Source organism: Gouania willdenowi, chromosome 16, assembly GCF_900634775.1.
Source record: "Gouania willdenowi chromosome 16, fGouWil2.1, whole genome shotgun sequence".
In the NCBI taxonomy this organism is placed as follows: Eukaryota; Metazoa; Chordata; class Actinopteri; order Blenniiformes; family Gobiesocidae; genus Gouania; species Gouania willdenowi.
The window spans coordinates 26522403-26539140 of NC_041059.1; the positions used below are offsets into that span (position 1 = coordinate 26522403).

The 16738-nt window shown below is 39.3% G+C and overlaps 1 protein-coding gene across 1 annotated transcript; it reads right to left on the bottom strand.

Moving 5' to 3' along the window:
- Positions 1–14181: 14181 nt before the first annotated feature.
- On the bottom strand, positions 14182–16062 carry LOC114478609 (hepcidin-like). The gene is made up of 3 exons (XM_028471784.1): positions 15927–16062; positions 15768–15845; positions 14182–14279 (listed from the first exon to the last, which is right to left on the bottom strand). Exons 1-3 carry the CDS (start codon positions 16011–16013, stop codon positions 14193–14195), a joined length of 252 nt encoding a protein of 83 aa, XP_028327585.1. The 5' UTR covers positions 16014–16062; the 3' UTR covers positions 14182–14192.
- Between the last annotated feature and the right edge of the window lie 676 nt (positions 16063–16738).

The following is a 16738-nucleotide window of genomic DNA, read 5'->3' on the forward strand; positions in this document are numbered from 1 at the left end:
AGGTGGCCACAAATGGTTCAAAAGTGGTAAAACATTTTAAGAAAAAAGTGTAAAGTGACTAAAATGGGTCAAAAGCAGTCAAGAGTGAGCAAAAAATGGGCAAATGAAGAGGAGCCAGGTGGTATGTAATGGAAAAGGGTAGCTTTAATGAGCAAAATGTGGCCAATAACAGTGAAAAAGGGCAAGATGTGGCAAACGATAGTGAAATAGGGCAAAAATGTGCAACAAAAAGAGCCTAATGTTGGGGAAAAAGGAAACGAGTGGGAGTTACTCGACAAAAGTTTGCTTTTTTGGCTGAATAAACAATGGACAAAAAATGGATACATGTCAAAATTAACTTGCAAAAATGGACAAAAATTAGGAAAAAAGAGGTATTTATTGGCAAAAGGTAGCTAAAGTCTGAAAAAGGTGTCAGAACTTTTTTAAATGGGGCAACAATGGGATGAAGGAAGTTGCAAAATGGCCAAATGAAAAAGGTAAAAAAGGGTTCAAAAGTTTCCGCCTTTTAAGGTTTTCTGGGGGAATAATAATTAAGATGAAGACATAATTAGCCACATGTTGAGCATCACTGACTTAATAATGGCCTCTACATGGTGTCGCTGATAATGCAGTGGGATGGTATGGACAGAAAATGCCAGCGTGTAACACAGAAGGAAAAAACGCACTTCACACCTCTACATTTACAGTATGTGATGACTCTTATACAATCTTTATCACTGAGGTCATTACAATAAGAGATGAGCCAAGCAGACAATGACGTATAAAAATGAGTGTACCAGAGAATGAAACGCGATGCATAAGCAGTGAGTTGTTTTCAAAGACATCTGCCACTGGTTACAAGTTAATGAACGATTCACAGATGTCATCCCCTGGGCCAGACTATCACTGATCCAGACTGAGGGATTAAATGTAACGGCTTACCAAGAGGAACTACACTGAAGTGGATTCATTAGGCTCCAGACCACTGCTATAGAACACGCTCAATAGAAAAAGAAAAGACTGAAAAAATGTGTGGCATATTTGGTCTGAATGAACCTCTAATTTCCCTGTTTGGGATAATCACTAATTTGAAAAATGAACGCTGTATTATTTTGCTTTCATTAAGAGGGTCAACAGTCATTCAGTCAACCGGTGAACCTCTTTCTGCCTCCGTGTGTGCGTTTTAATGTTTGTGCTGAATGTGGTTAGGTAGCTGAGGCTGAAGCTCCCTTTTAATCTGGTAGAGCATTTTCATTAGTTCTGTTGGGTCCTATTATTAAAACCTACATCAAAGGAAAAACAAGTGAAACCACCAGCAGGAAATGACCCAGTGGTCTTGGGGCTGGATGGTTCAACGATTGCAATCTGTGCTTTTAAAGCAGGTTGAGACACTGCTGTAAATGCATCAATTCTACAAGCTAAATGTACTCAGAGAGTGGAAGAGGATGAGTGAGGCTGTGCTGGGAAGTCTGTTTTTTTATATGTTTCTGATGCCGTTGCCGACACTGTAGTGTTCGTTCATTTGTGACGCATTCATTCCAACACAGAAGTGGAAGTTGTGACGTTGATGGGGTAGAGAATTTCCCTGGCATCATAACACGTGCAGTAATTTGCTGTTTTCCATCAACTTCCTGTGAGTTGGCTGCAGTGTTTTGGCCACAGCAGGTAGGAGTAAAAGGACAGGAAAGGACAAGCATGTCTTCATATTATTTCAACAATGCATGTTTTGTTATGATTAAATAAATGAATTTATTTTATTGCATAATTGTGACCATCACCAGCCCTCCCTAAGGAAGGGTAAAAAATACTTTATTATAGGGAAGATACACCTAGGTGAAAGTGAGAGTGAGATGTGAAGTTGTAGTTGTGCATATTGTGTTGTGTAATCAAGCCAGTCTGGTGACAAGTGTGCAGCTTAGGTATAATGGTGGCGGCTGTGGACAGAGTGAATGTAATACCTAAAACTGGTATTTCGGATCAACGTGTCTAAGGTTAAGCCCAGTACGATTTTTATCCCACAGGCCAAGGCATGACAGTGTATCATAGACCAATGTATGTGCAAGAACCACTACTGTAAACCAAAGCGCTGCCCCGGGCCCGGAGATGCAGCCAGGCCAGCAGAAAGAATCGGGGCCAAGGTGCCCCAGGCCACCCCCCAATGACCTAGCAGATGCCCCCAAGATCCCAAGCCGAGAGGCAGCCACCGCCCCCCACATACACACCCGAGAAAGGCCCAAGGAGCCGAGGACCCAGTGCACCCCGCCACCGACCCCAACCCCCAACCTTAAGCCCCCCCCCCATCCACCACAACCCACACCCCCGCACCCAACCCCTCGAGGAGAGGGCCCAGAGATCCACCCACCCGAGACCCCAGGAGAGGAGCCAAGGCCCACTCCCAGCAGACGGCCAGAGCTGCCGGCAGGCCCAGAGCGAGCAGGGACCGGCCCCCAGGCCAGAAGGACCAGGAATAGAAGCAGCACTGAGAGCAGCCCGCCCAAGGATGACGACCACATCCCCAGCTGCCTTGGGCATCAAGGGGATGCTGCAAATCGCCCCGCCGGCCCCCAGGCATACCGACTGAGCCCTCCAGATCACCTTTTATTTTATAATAAAATATTTTTGAGTGAGCCAGTGATTTGTAGCAGGTGCAAAAGCTGACATTTTCATTTCTTCTAGTTAGTCTTTATTTGTGCTATGGAGCGTTCTGTCCTGACCAAGTGTGCAGAGTCCTCAGGGTGCAGTGAAGTTTCAACATGTTCTGTATTACTGCTGCCTGTTTCGCCTCAGTCATAATAACACAAAGCCATTGTCCCATTTCATTCGAGGGAAATATACTGTAGTAATCGCAGCTCCGGTCTTTCACTCCAGATGTGACACGCAAAAGGCTTTATTGACCTTAACCGAATCCCGTTGCATACTTTAAGTGCTTTATAAACTGGACAAACATTACTATGATTGTGACTGTGACAAGGTTTGCTCCTACCTCCCTCTTTTATAGTATTTATATGTACCCACTGCCTGGTCCCTGCATAACTACTGGCTTCAAGGGAGAGCTAATCCAAAACAGGTCTCATTAATGTATATTAAGACCAGTTTAAGTGGATATAAAATGGTCAGTAAAGACCCAGATGAGCTGTACCCCTGCCATAGCTGACACTTCTGTGGATGAGAGATATGTTGAAGCAATACTGCACTGCGCGCCAAAATTGGGGTCAGTTACAATTGTAATTGTGTAGTTCATAATTAATGAACTACTAATTATTGTGTAATTGTAATTGCCATGAAAATGCTATGCAAATTTTCAGTTATAATTTTAATTAATACTGGGGAACAATGTTACAGTTGTACAGTTCTACCAATATGTAGTTAACAATTAACAATTACCACATTTCACCATTTAAAATGCCCACAACAAAAATATTAAAACCTATATTTTCATTGATTAGGAAATCAATTAGATGATAGATATTTGTTTTAGTGTATTTTACAGCTGATTTAGGACCCGTTATCATAAGAGATGCTAACAGAAAGCTAACACAACAGGAAGACTAACTTTTATTAGGTTATTTAATTCAGGCTCAGTAATTGTGATTAATTATAATTGAACTGTGAGAATGTAATTGTAATTGACTGTCAGAGGATGAAACGTAATTGTAATGGAATTGTAATTGAACATGGATAATTAAAGATGTAATCCTAACTGAAAAATGTAATTGATCCCAACCCTGTTGCACGTTTTCTGTTCTAGCCAAGTGTTGCCTTGTGGGTAGGCAAAGTCTAAGTGGTTATGAATCCAGTAGGTGGTGAATGACGGCTTCCTGGAATGTTGTCCAGGAATGTTTACCTCTTTCTCTGCCTTGATTCACTACATTTAAATGATATACATGAAGAAATGGCCCTTCATAGAAATGTAAACGTGTATAAACAGCAGAGGTGTAAAGAGTACTCATATATCCTTCTCAAGTAGAAGTATTGTACTTGATTGAAATTGTACTCAAAGTACAAGTACAAGTAAGTCATATATAAAATAATAAAGTACAAGTAAAAAATAGCTCAATTAAATAGTACTCAAAGTAAAAGTTACTAGTTACTTTCACCCCCATGTTTATTTTTCGTAATGGGTTTTTTCTTTTTTCTTAAGAATTTTATATTTTGATAGCGCTTCGAGCTGACTATTGTTTTTTTTTTTTTTATTGTAATTTGCACTATATAAATAAAGTTGATATGAATTGAATTAATAAATCTTGCCACGGTTCGCTTGCATACAGTAAATATGTCATGTATACCTTTTAAAAGGAAGAGACAAAATCTTGCACAATTGGAATTTCTTTTATTTTCCATGAAAGCATCTGTATAAAATAAAAGGTGTGTCCAAATGTACAATTCAATGTAAAAAAAAAAAAAAGTAGAGCATTACGTTTAATTTGGTAGTTTTTTTTTTTGTAGTTTCACCATGTCCATTGAAAAATTTAAAACAAAAATAATAATAATTTACTCAGTAAAGGTTGGGTGTAGAAATGTAACTAATTACTTCCTTTAAAACTTATGTACAAGTATGTGATATAAGTGATTTAGAAATATACTCAAAAAAGTGCAAGTACCCATAAAAGCAACTCAATTACAGTAACGTGAGCACTTGTAAATTGTTACTTTCACTTCTGACAAACAGTGCAAACTGTTGTGTTGTTTTAACTTTTTCCCTTACTGGGCTCCCCGGGACAACTGGAGATATAGCAATGCTCCCAGTGAGAGCAGTCGTCATCAGCCTCAGCAGCAGCTTTTATTGAGCTGTGAGTGGGTGGAATGATTTTAATCAACTGAGCTATAGGGAAGGTCCTGACCTTATTGTAGTGGTTCCTTGATTGTGTGTGTGTGTGTGTGTGTGTGTGTGTGTATACTGTATGTGGTTGATCTGTGTGAATTGCTCACCGCCTTTCCTATAGAGTGTGACCCATAGTAAACCCTTATTTCCGCTGGTGTTATTTTAACTGATTAACTACTGAAAGTGATGACTAATCTGAAAGCAGAGTATAAGCAGTTGTGTTCAAATGACATGATGAAAATACACAATATGAAATGATTTCACTTTTGTTTCCCTCAATCATAAAGAACTTTATGTGTTAAGACGTCCTGGTTATTGATACACAAACTGTGCCATTCAATACTTTCGAGCAGACATAAAACTCAGCGTTCAATAATACCTGCAACTGGACAGGGGTCATGTTAAGGCTACCTGTTCTTAGCTTGCAATTGTTAGCTAAAGGCATGAATAAAGAGCCACGCCTCCTATTGTAAAACAAGCTTGGTTTCCGTTACATATTTTTGCAAAGTAAAAGCAATATTTCTCAATGTCGACAAAGTATAATTGCACTATGAACGTGATTCCATTGAAGATTGTTTTGGGCAGGAGCCTCGTAACTCCAAGAAATCTCACCCTGCGTGCCTTTGCCTCAGGAAGACGTACGCTCAGAACCTCCTTAGAACACTCTGCAGTCTTTGTTGTTTCACGTCTAATGCGGCACTAATAATTTTGAAAGAGTAACTAAATCCCAAACCCACTTTTTTCTGCTGAATACTTGTGCATTTGGGTATTAAGTAGTGCTGTTTATTAATCCTAGTCCCACTCTTCACATTTTACTGAAAGTATTTCAATTTTGTGTATTTCGTTGTAAAATGTCAGAGTTACTGACCTCTAAGGGTTGAATTTTGCTATTAACTGAAACTGATTCTTTAGATTCCCCTGTGTCATCAACTTTCACTGTTGCCCCGCCCCTCCTATAAAAGCTGAGCGAAGGGAGGAGGGTTTCCTCCAATCACAGCCCTCAGTGAGCTTTGATGAGGAAGTCCACTGTGTTCCGTGTGAAACAGCCCGCAGCAGCGGTGATGAATTGACTCTGTGCTTCTATAAAGAGCAGATTCAGGTCTAATCAGAGGGTTCATCAAGCTATGTGTGTATTTACAGACACATTTATGCTATGTGTGTATTCCCGTCTGTCTCGTGTGCGTGTGGGAGAGCTGGGCTGTTTGCCCCTGAGTGGTGTCTGTAAGGCTGTGTGTGAGCTTCATGTAGTGATTGTGTGTCTGTGGTTGTAGTGACAAATCTCAGCTTATGAATTTGCTATGTGTGTGTGTCTACAGACACATGATTGTGTGTATTACTGTCTGTCACTGCACACAGTGCAACTCTGTCTGAGTGGGCGTGTCTTACTGCTACAGCAGTAACGCCCATAATTAAGCTATTTCTTTAGATTCCCTCCTAGTGGCAGGACAGCAGAAAGCAGGGGTTTAGTTACTCTTCAAGTATAATGCTAATAAATTTCCCGGTCTCCTCTTCTGTTTACTCATACCGCGCCATGTTTTCTTGTAGAGCAGTGGTCATGTGACCAGGTACGTTACATCATGTGAGGTGTATTTGTGGAAAAAGTGTTTCCATAGTGCTTTTGCGACACATTTCAATATCAAAACATCTGAAATTCCTCCTCATGAGAGCGTAAAACTTTTTAACGATATTTGAATGTTTTTTTTTTTTTCAAAATTCAGTTTGGTTCCATTACCAGTTTTTATTGAGCATTTCTAAGGGTAATGAAAAAGCAGCTACAGTTTGCTGAATGGTTATTCACCACACACAGAATTGAAATCAGTTCAGTTCAGTTTATTAGCCATTTGCAGTGTGAAAACCACATTGGAAAAAATTGTGCAAGGAGCTCAAAGTGCAGTCAACATTTAAAAAGACATTTCACAATAAAAAACAACCAACCAACAATCAATCAGTCAATGCCACTAAAAATACTATAATGTAAAACACTGTACAATAAAGAGTCACATAAAACCACATAATATACTATTGGGTCGATTCTGTACAATAAAAGGCCATACAAAATGAAAGTGCCATGTTTAGAGTCATCACAGCTTGTGGGAAGAAACTATTCAAATGGTGAGCAGTAGAACATTTGACAAAGCGATACCTTTTCCCTGAAGGAAGCATTTCAAAGATGGCCCTGGCAGGGTGGAACGAGGGGTCATTCACTATTTATAAAGCTGGATTTAAAAGTCTGGCTTTATGTGTCTTGCCTCCAGGAGCAGCAAAGTACAGCCAATGGTCCTGCTGGCTGAGACAACCACTTTGTTCAAAGCATTTTTTTTCTCACAGAGTGAGATTATCAAACCACACAGTAATACAATTAGTTAAGACACTCTCAGTTACGCAATAGTCGAGGGTTTAAAAGAATCTTAGCATTTTGGGTGAAGTCACAAAGGTTGCGTAAAAAGAAGAGACACTGTCTTGCTTTCTTAGCAATGTTACTGGTATTAGAGCTCCAGTTCAAGTCACGAGAAAGACCAGTACATCACAACCACAACCATTGATATTAATAGCCAACTGATTTCTTTTGTGGCAAAAGTCAATAACGAGTTCACCAGTTTTTGATGTGTTCAAAGCAAGTTCTTTTCATTACTCCATTAAACTACATTTTTGACCTCCTCACGATAAAGTGATTCATCTTCTGAGCTGATAAGCCCAATGGTAGTTGTATCATCTGCAAATTTAATTTAATAGAAATTCTAGTATAGTAGGAACCGTTACAATTTGGCACCGCAGGGTACTGTGTGTATCGTGCAACTATAGTTCCAATGAATATCTGCATGTTGAATCAATTGTACCACATTGTACCCATTTATTACTTCTACTGAGGAAATCATACCTTCCATGCATGATCAATCATCAAATTTTGCACTAAGTTGCAGTCCGATTCCAGATTGCCTCAGCAACAATAATAGGCCAATATAGTATGAAAGGTGGCGTTACAGCAAGCCTCTAAAGTTCTTAGTACTTATATCACATATCCATTTTTAATCGCAAATTTAAATTTTTCCAATTTTCATTTAATCAAAAGGAAATTGGTCAAAATTTAAAGTGAAAATTCTTCAGGGACTGATATCTGTCACTAACGGCTTGGATATTGTCTGTGCCTGACACATTATACTGTATATATTATTCCAACAGAGGAGCAAACTATGGCACAAATATATACAAATTGCTTATTTCCCCGCTTTAATTCTGTGGCCCACTTGAGATCAAAATGGTCAATATTTGGCCTCTGAGCTAAAACGAGATTGACACTCCTGACGTTTATTTATTTATTTATTTATTTATTTCTTGGCTGGTGTCTGGAAAGGATGGTTATAGGTGCTCCTGTCTTAGCAAGGATTGACAGAAAATGCTTGATGGGTTCAGAGAGGCTCCAAACCCCCACTACACTGTGTTGCCATTAGTCTCACCCACTGAAAACTTCAGCTATATCCGGTGAATTTGAGTAATTATTGCTCAAGAAATGTATCGCATTAATAACAAAACACCAGGATGAAGTGTAGTGCATTTAAATTATGGCCACACACCTAATTACCGCTTGCCCAACCACCTGCATTGTTTTTCATATGTGGAAATGAGTCAGACCACATATGTAAGTATGTTGCTAAGTTAAACCAAGCACTCTGTATTTATTTGATATTTCCTTGTGTGGTTTCACAGCAGCTCTGTATAATTGATAATAATCTGGATGTTAGGCAGACCTGGCAATGCTCTCACCCCCCACAACACAGAATATACTATACTATAGGTAGGATCAGAGCTGGACTCCACCAGCTCTTTGTATGTGAGAAATTAGCTTTTTAAATTCCCATGTATGTAGGACTAATTCAGTCAAGCTTGAACAGCATCCACAGGTTAGTTATTGTATTTCCCCTCACGTTCAATATGTATAATCTGTATGTTGTTCACAAGTCTATCAGTCTGCCTGTAATGAGTCATACCTGCTCCAATTTACCACCAGAATTATGTATGAAGTTAAGTTGCTCGTATTCCTGTAAAATTTAAACACTAATACAAACATACTATTTCTAGTAATTAGGAAAAACAACGGCATCAGAGATTATCATAATGCTTCATTTCTTTATTAGTCCAACAAAACCAGTGAGCTCACATTTCTGCTCCTGTGTTTTATGGAGGGAAAGTCTTTCACCAACTGCAGCAGATTCCACACCCTCCGTCTCTGCAGCAGAATTCACAATCCAGTCCACGCTTCTGTCTGTTGTTAGAGAGCGTCTGTGTAAAAGATGAAACACATCATCACTTATTCTGCATTGGTTCCATTTAGTACAGAGGAGTCCAAACTGGATTCTATGGCCTCTGATTCCAAGGAGAGGCTGTTACTTTGCTCTCTGTACAGCTTCAGATCAGAGTCAAGTGTGTTGGACCAGAGACATATGTAAAACCTGCGAAACTGTGGCCCTCCAGGATCATGTTTGGATACCTTTGGTTTGTTACATCAGTGCATTTTTCAGCTCGCTCACTCTGTGGCTCTTACCTTCATGGAGTCCATCACAGTCTCATCCATGGCACCACCTGGATTTGCAAAAAAGATGGTCTCCTCCAGCTCTTCACCCTGTAAACCAGATGGAAGATTGTCCACATTAGTACAACAAATCCTGACATGGCTGTAAGAGAATTCAGCTGGAGATGTGACCTGAAGGACTGGGACAGCAGAGCTCTGCTGGCTGCACATCACTGTGAGCACGATGGCCACTGCAACAAACACACTCAAAGTCTTCATCTCTACACTCTCAGCAGATCCACAAGATGTCAGATTTCTGTTAGGGACGCTTGTCAGCTTTTGATAATGTTCAGCTGCAGAGTGTGGAGATATTTATACCCATTGGACCTCTGTTGCCTCATCACTGGGTTTTCCACATTGAAGAAAGCACTTGTTGAGTAATTGTCACTAAGGTGGCTTCGTGTTGACATGGACTACATCTCACTGCTGTCCTTTTGGAGCCTTTCTATTGATCTGACCCATATGAAGATAATTGACTGTTGCCTGTTCCAATGTCGATTGATCAAAGAAAAGTCACAATGGTTATATGGTTCTCTGTGATGACTTTCATGCATTTATCTGAGGAATGCCATCCTCAGCCATCTCCAAATTATTCATCTGACCAAAAAGCACCCTTTGACACCACCATTGCAAAATGTGTTTGTGCAGTGAAGTGTTGGCGGCACAAACGTCTCCGCATTTTGCGTGCACGTTGAGTTGTATTTGTGATTATATGCAGCCAATGGGTCTGCTTGGGTCGCATTCTGGCCCACCTCTTCCAAATAGACCAGGGGTTCCCAAACTCAGCAGTGCCAGGGCCCACTTAAAAATTTCACAGTTATTCGGGGCCCACCCAATAGTGACACTCATTTTTTTAGCAACAAGACCAGACGTGGGCAACTGGCGGCCCGGGGGCCACATGCGGCCCTCTGCCTAATTTTGTGTGGCCCCCAAGACAAATCCACCAAAATTGGTAATTCAAGAAATTAGAAGTAATATAAAGCCCAACATAACTCCAAAACCAGACAAAAAAAATGGCAAAATACACAGAATGTCAATAAAAAATACACAAAGCAACAATAAAAATACACAAAGACTTGATACACACAAAACGACAGACACAACAAAAACTCAAAAAATGTGCAAAATGCAAACATAACACAGAGGCAAAAAACAAATAACAAAAACACACACTGACTCGTAAAATACACAAAATGCCAACAGAAATTCCCAAAATGACAGATAAATGACTAAAAACTACACAAAAACAATGCAAACAACCACAAAACCCTTTGTTATTTCCTGTGTTAATGCTCAGATTGTTTTTTTATTTTTAATACTGGCATACATGTTGATATCGTGGCCCTCAGATCAGACAATCCCATTTTTGTGGCCCTGCTGTGATAATAGTTGCCTACCCCTGAACAAGACTAAAGCGGTTTATTTTTCTGTGAATATTTAGTTAGGAGAAAATCCAAATGCATATTTTTTATTTAAAAAAAAGTTTAATCTACAGAAAACAATATTAAGTCTTAAAGCTTGCAAAAGCACCTAGTGTTATTTAAGGTTCAACTTATTCATTCTTACAATAAAAATATGAACAAAATTCCAGAAGATATTGTAGTGAGGATGAGATGTGAAATAAGGATTACTGAAGGTTTGTCAAAAGTAATTTTAATTGCTGGATTCAGAGCAGCAGGACAATCATACACGGATGTCACACAAGCATCCCCACTGCAGAACTCACTAAACTCTCGTTTAACTCCCGCAAAAACGAACTAACGCGGGATTTCAAGGCGGAAACATCCCAACATGGCACCCCCAACATGGCAACCCACAGAAAATAAACACGCAGATCCACTATGAACATTTAAGCTTTAAAGAAAATTAATTATCTTGCTTTCACACAAGTCCTAAAGCAAACGCTGTGTAAGAACAATTATTTTAGTCTTGGATTGCGTGGTGTCATTAAATGTGCTCACCTAATGAGAGGGATGGTGCTGCATTGCTGCTGTCAATGTCCCAATGTCCGGCTGGATTGAGGTCAGTTTTAGGCGAAGATCTGACCCCACGTCCAGTCTGTTTCTGTATTTTGTTTTTAATCCCACGAGCGCTGAAAAGCCAGTTTCACACAGACACAGACGGGGCGAGGGTTGTCATCGGGTCCCACACTTGTAAATCCCAGCGACAGATACTCACTCGAGTACTGTCTTCGTTTCTTTGATGGCTCTTTTGTCTGCTCATCCTGATGATCATCTTGATTATAATCTTGAATTGAATTAGCAGTAGACTTCTTTTTGCCGAGCAGCCATCGGTCCATGACTGCTACTTATTTCCCGCCGTTCATGCGTCCCCTCACCTTTAATTCCTCCCCTTTATTTTATTATTTATAGTTCCGACCTATTTTTAGCGACTTGTAAATTTACTTACAATAGTTTAACTGTCAGTATATAATTCCGAATAATGTCCTGCATTGAAAAATGTATAACTTTAAATAATTAATTTAAAATAATATTTTTCTATGAAATTCATATATTTTGTGGATCACACTTTGCGGCCCCCCTGCAATGCGATCGCGGCCCCCCAGGGGGCCGCGGACCCCACTTTGGGAGAGACTGAAATAGACCATCGAGCCCAATTGAGCCGTTGCCCTCCCTACTTTGCAGTTAACACTTAGGCCCCATCCACACGGAGACGGGTTGTAGTCTAAACGGTCAACTTTTGTATTGTTTACGCCTTGTGTCCACATGGCAACAAAGTTTTGGAAGCCGAATATGATCATTTCTGAAAACGGGTCACAGAGTGGGAAAGTCTGAGAACTCCGTGTGGACGGCATATACGCATACTCTGCCAACAATCACGCCATAGCCCCACCTTTCTTAACCCGCATGCACAACCTCCCGAAACAACAACAACAACAACAGTGACAGCAACAAGGCAGCAGCTCTACCTTGTTGTCGGTCCACAAGTAAATCTCCTGTCATGTCTTTGTCTCCATCTCTTTCCTCTTTTCTTTTGTATGTCCTATTTTTTCGTAACACACGTTTTTATGCGCATCCTCGGGTGCCTTCTTCTTTTTCCTCTGTATTTACGGCGGAGTGGACGCCACAAGGTGTATTACGGCCCTCCACTGGTTTTTATTGCAACTATTAGCCTTTTCACACTCTGGAAGTGCGCAAGGGGTCATAGGTCGAGAGGGATAAAAACATCAACAAGCTCGTTCACTCCTTTGATATATCCAACCTAACGACGTTTGTAATTTTATTCCAGAGATCTTTAGTGTTTTAATAGTGTTTATAATATTAATATTACATACAGTTGTGTTCAAAATTATTCAACCCCCACTGCGATGAAGTGTTTTAGCAAGTTTGAAATTGATTTTTTATCTTGCTCTGTCATGGACTCCCAAAAGGACCAGGAACCTTTCTGTCTGAAGTTTGCATGTTCGATGCAAATTTCTGTTTTCTCCTACTTTTAGAAAAACATGCATGTTGGATTAATTGTATCACAATGTACCTATTTATTACTTCTACTGAGGAAATCCGACTTTCCATGCATGATCAATCATCAAATTTTGCAAAAGGTGCAGTCCCATGCCAGATTGCCTCAGCAATAACAGGCCAATATAGTACGAAAGGTGGCGCTACAGCAAGCGTCTAAAGTTTTTAGGACTCATATCACATAACCATTTTTAATTGCAAATCTAAATTTTTCCAATTTTCATTTAATCAAAAGGAAATTGGTCACAAAATTAAAAGAATTTAAAGTGAAAATTCTTTGTGGACTATCTGTCACTAACTGCTTGGACATTGTCTGTGCCTGACACATTTGATATATTATTCCAACAGAGGTGCAAACTAGGGCACAAATACTGTATAGGGAAATTACTTATTTTCCCACTTTAATTCTGTGGCCATCTTGAGATCAAAATGGTCAATATTTGGCCTCTGAGCTAAAACGAGATTGACACTCCTGACGTTTATTTATTTATTTATTTATTTATTTCTTGGCTGGTGTCTGGAAAGGATGGTTATAGGTGCTCCTGTCTTAGCAAGGATGGACAGAAAATACGTGATGGGTTCAGAGAGGCTCCAAACCCCCACTACAGTGTTGCCATTAGTCTCACCCACTGAAAACTTCAGCTATATCTGGTGAATTTGAGTAATTATTGCTCAAGAAATGTAGCGCATTAATAACAAAACACCAGGATGAAGTGTAGTGCATTTAAATTATGGCCACACACCTAATTACCGCTTGCCCACCCACCTGCATTGTTTTTCATATGTGGAAATGAGTCAGACCACATACAGTATGTAAGTATGTTGCTAAGTTAAACCAAGCACTCTGTATTTATTTGATATTTCCTTGTGTGGTTTCACAGCAGCTCTGTATAATTGATAATAATCTGGATGTTAGGCAGACCTGGCAATGCTCTCACCCCCCACAACACAGAATATACTATACTATAGGTAGGATCAGAGCTGGACTCCACCAGCTCTTTGTATGTGAGAAATTAGCTTTTTAAATTCCCATGTATGTAGGACTAATTCAGTCAAGCTTGAACAGCATCCACAGGTCAGTTATTGTATTTCCCTTCACGTTCAATATGTATAATCTGTATGTTGTTCACAAGTCTATCAGTCTGCCTGTAATGAGTCATACCTGCTCCAATTTACCACCAGAATTATGTATGAAGTTAAGTTGCTATTATTCCTATACAGTAGTAGTAATTAGGAAGAAAGGCGGCATCAGAGATTATCATAGTGTTTCAGTTCTTTATTAGTCAGTCCAACAAAACCAGTGAGCTCACATTTCTGCTCCTGTGTTTTATGGAGGGAAAGTCTTTCAGGCATAGCAGCAGCGTTGACAGACTCCGTCTCTGCAGCATTTGCCACACACCAGTCCACGCTTCTGTCTGTTGTTAGAGAGCGTCTGTGTAAAAGATGAAACATATCACCATCATTACTTTTTCTGCATTGCTTCCATTTAGTACAGAGGAGTCCAAACTGGTTCCTATGGCCTCTGATTCCAAGGAGAGGCTGTTACTATGCTGTCTGTACAGCTTCAGATCAGAGGCAGGTGTGTTGGACCAGAGACATATGTAAAACCTGCAGAACTGTGGCCCTCCAGGATCATGTTTGGACCATACCTGTCAAGTATCCCTTTTTGGCCGGGAATATATCCCGTATTTTAATGTAATAATAATTAAATATGCCTTACTGAACTGAATGCCATCACGAGCCTCGCGAGAACTGCCACCTGAAATGGCCTGAGTGACAGTTCTTGTGAGATTAGTGCTGACAGCAGCAACAAACCCTGAACAACTCAGAAAAGAGATGATGAATGAAGACGTTCCGGCTAAAAAACAAAGAACTGGTGTAAATACGTTGTAAAATATGACAGAGTTTATCTTCCTAAAGAGCAGCAGGATGGGACACAGTTACACGTTCTGTTAGATTAATAACTGAGATTTTAACGTCTCCCACAGCGGAAGGAACCACGTAAGTCACCATGAAAAATCCACCAATCACAAGCTCCACAAATATACACTGCTTTATAAAGTGTTAAAGAATATAAAGTCTGTAATAAATGTGTCTAATAAGTCATTAGTGAATATCAGAAAACCACATGAGTAAGTATGAAAAATTAAAAGAAAACGTATAATGAAAATAAAATGTAAATGTCTAACATAAAGACAAGCAATGTGAAATGAACAGTAAATATGCAACGTGTTGACTTATATATAAACTGTAAGTATATTAAATTAACACATGTGCTTCATATACACATTAATGTTATTATTCAGGCTGTTTTATATTTGAGTTTTCTATTTTGGTGATATAGAAAACTATAATATTTCATATATCATATGAAACAAAATACTAGTTTTAGGAGTCGCTGCTTTTACTTCTCAGAACAACATGTAACGCTCAGTTAGATGATTAATGAATGCACATATTGATCAGCTGTTTGTTAATAAATGAGCCTGTGTAGCATTTTACATCAGCAAATTTAACACAGAATTGTTTTTCTGGTCAAACTTTTTTTAATAAAATTATCTAGATTTATATTGTATATCACCGTTTTGAGAAAAGATATTGAGATATGAGTTTTAGTCCATATTGCCCAGCCCTAGTAGGAATGTTCACAGCATTTCAGTGTTAATAAAGGTCGACCTACCAGATTCTAATCACATCATTGTATTTAGTAAGTGTTTGACAAGCGGCTATTTTAGATTTATTGTACACTTGTCTTAAAATATAAGGAATACTGGAGCTTGTTTGGGCGGGTGGGACGACATGTAGCAGGCGCCATAAAATTTCCCTTATTTTCAAATCCAAAACTTGACAGGTATGGTTTGGACACCTTTGGTTTGTTACATCAGTGCATTTTTCAACTCCCTTACTCTGTGGCTCTTACCTTCATGGAGTCCATCACAGTCTCATCCATGGCACCACCTGGATTTGCAAAAAAGATGGTCTCCTCCAGTTCTTCACCCTGTAAACCAGATGGAAGATTGTCCACATTAGTACAACAAATCCTGACATGGCTGTAAGAGAATTCAGCTGGAGATGTGACCTGAAGGACTGGGACAGCAGAGCTCTGCTGGCTGCACATCACTGTGAGCACGATGGCCACTGCAACAAACACACTCAAAGTCTTCATCTCTACACTCTCAGCAGATCCACAAGATGTCAGATTTCTGTTAGGGACGCTTGTCAGCTTTTGAACATGTTCAACTGCAGAGTGTGAAGATATTTATACCCATTGGACCTCTGTTGCTTCATCACTGGGTTTTCAACATTGAAGAAAGCACTTTTTGAGTAATTGTTCTTGTTGACATTGACTCACTCTCACTTCTGTCCTTGTGGAGTCTTTTTATTGATCTGATCATATGAATTAACACTTGTACCCCCTCATCTCAGCATATCACCAGTGGTGGGTAGAGTAAACAACAAAGGTATTCAAGTAAAAGTACTGTTATTTCATAATACAATTACTCAATTAGAAATAAAAGTACTCATGGAAATAAGCACTTGAGTTAAAGTAAAAAGTACCTTGTAAAACAGCTACTTATGTTGTGAGTAACTTCAGATGCAATTTATTTCTTCAAAAACAAAGTATGACTCCCTGAATGAGAGGTTTGGATATATTCATAATGATACTTACATCACCTTTTTAAACAGGCCTTTCCTACATAACACGCTACTTTCCTTTCATTCTCTTTTGATTGTTTATATCAATGCATGTTTTCATTGTATTCATTCAGATTTTATTGTTTATTATTTTATTTTTTCAATGTAAGTTGACCTTGAGAGGTTTTGAAAGGTCCCTAAGAAATAAAATTCCTTATTATTATTATTATTATTATTATTATTATTATTATTATT

Bases quoted from the DNA above. Each gene is read 5' to 3' on its own strand.
- LOC114478609 (XM_028471784.1), bottom strand. From the start codon at position 16,013: ATGAAGACTTTGAGTGTGTTTGTTGCAGTGGCCATCGTGCTCACAGTG. The intron at 15,846-15,926 runs GTCACATCTCCA...TCTGGTTTACAG, and splicing joins CTGCTGTCCCAGTCCTTCAG to GGTGAAGAACTGGAGGAGAC. The intron at 14,280-15,767 runs GTAAGAGCCACA...TCTTTTACACAG, and splicing joins CTGTGATGGACTCCATGAAG to ACGCTCTCTAACAACAGACA.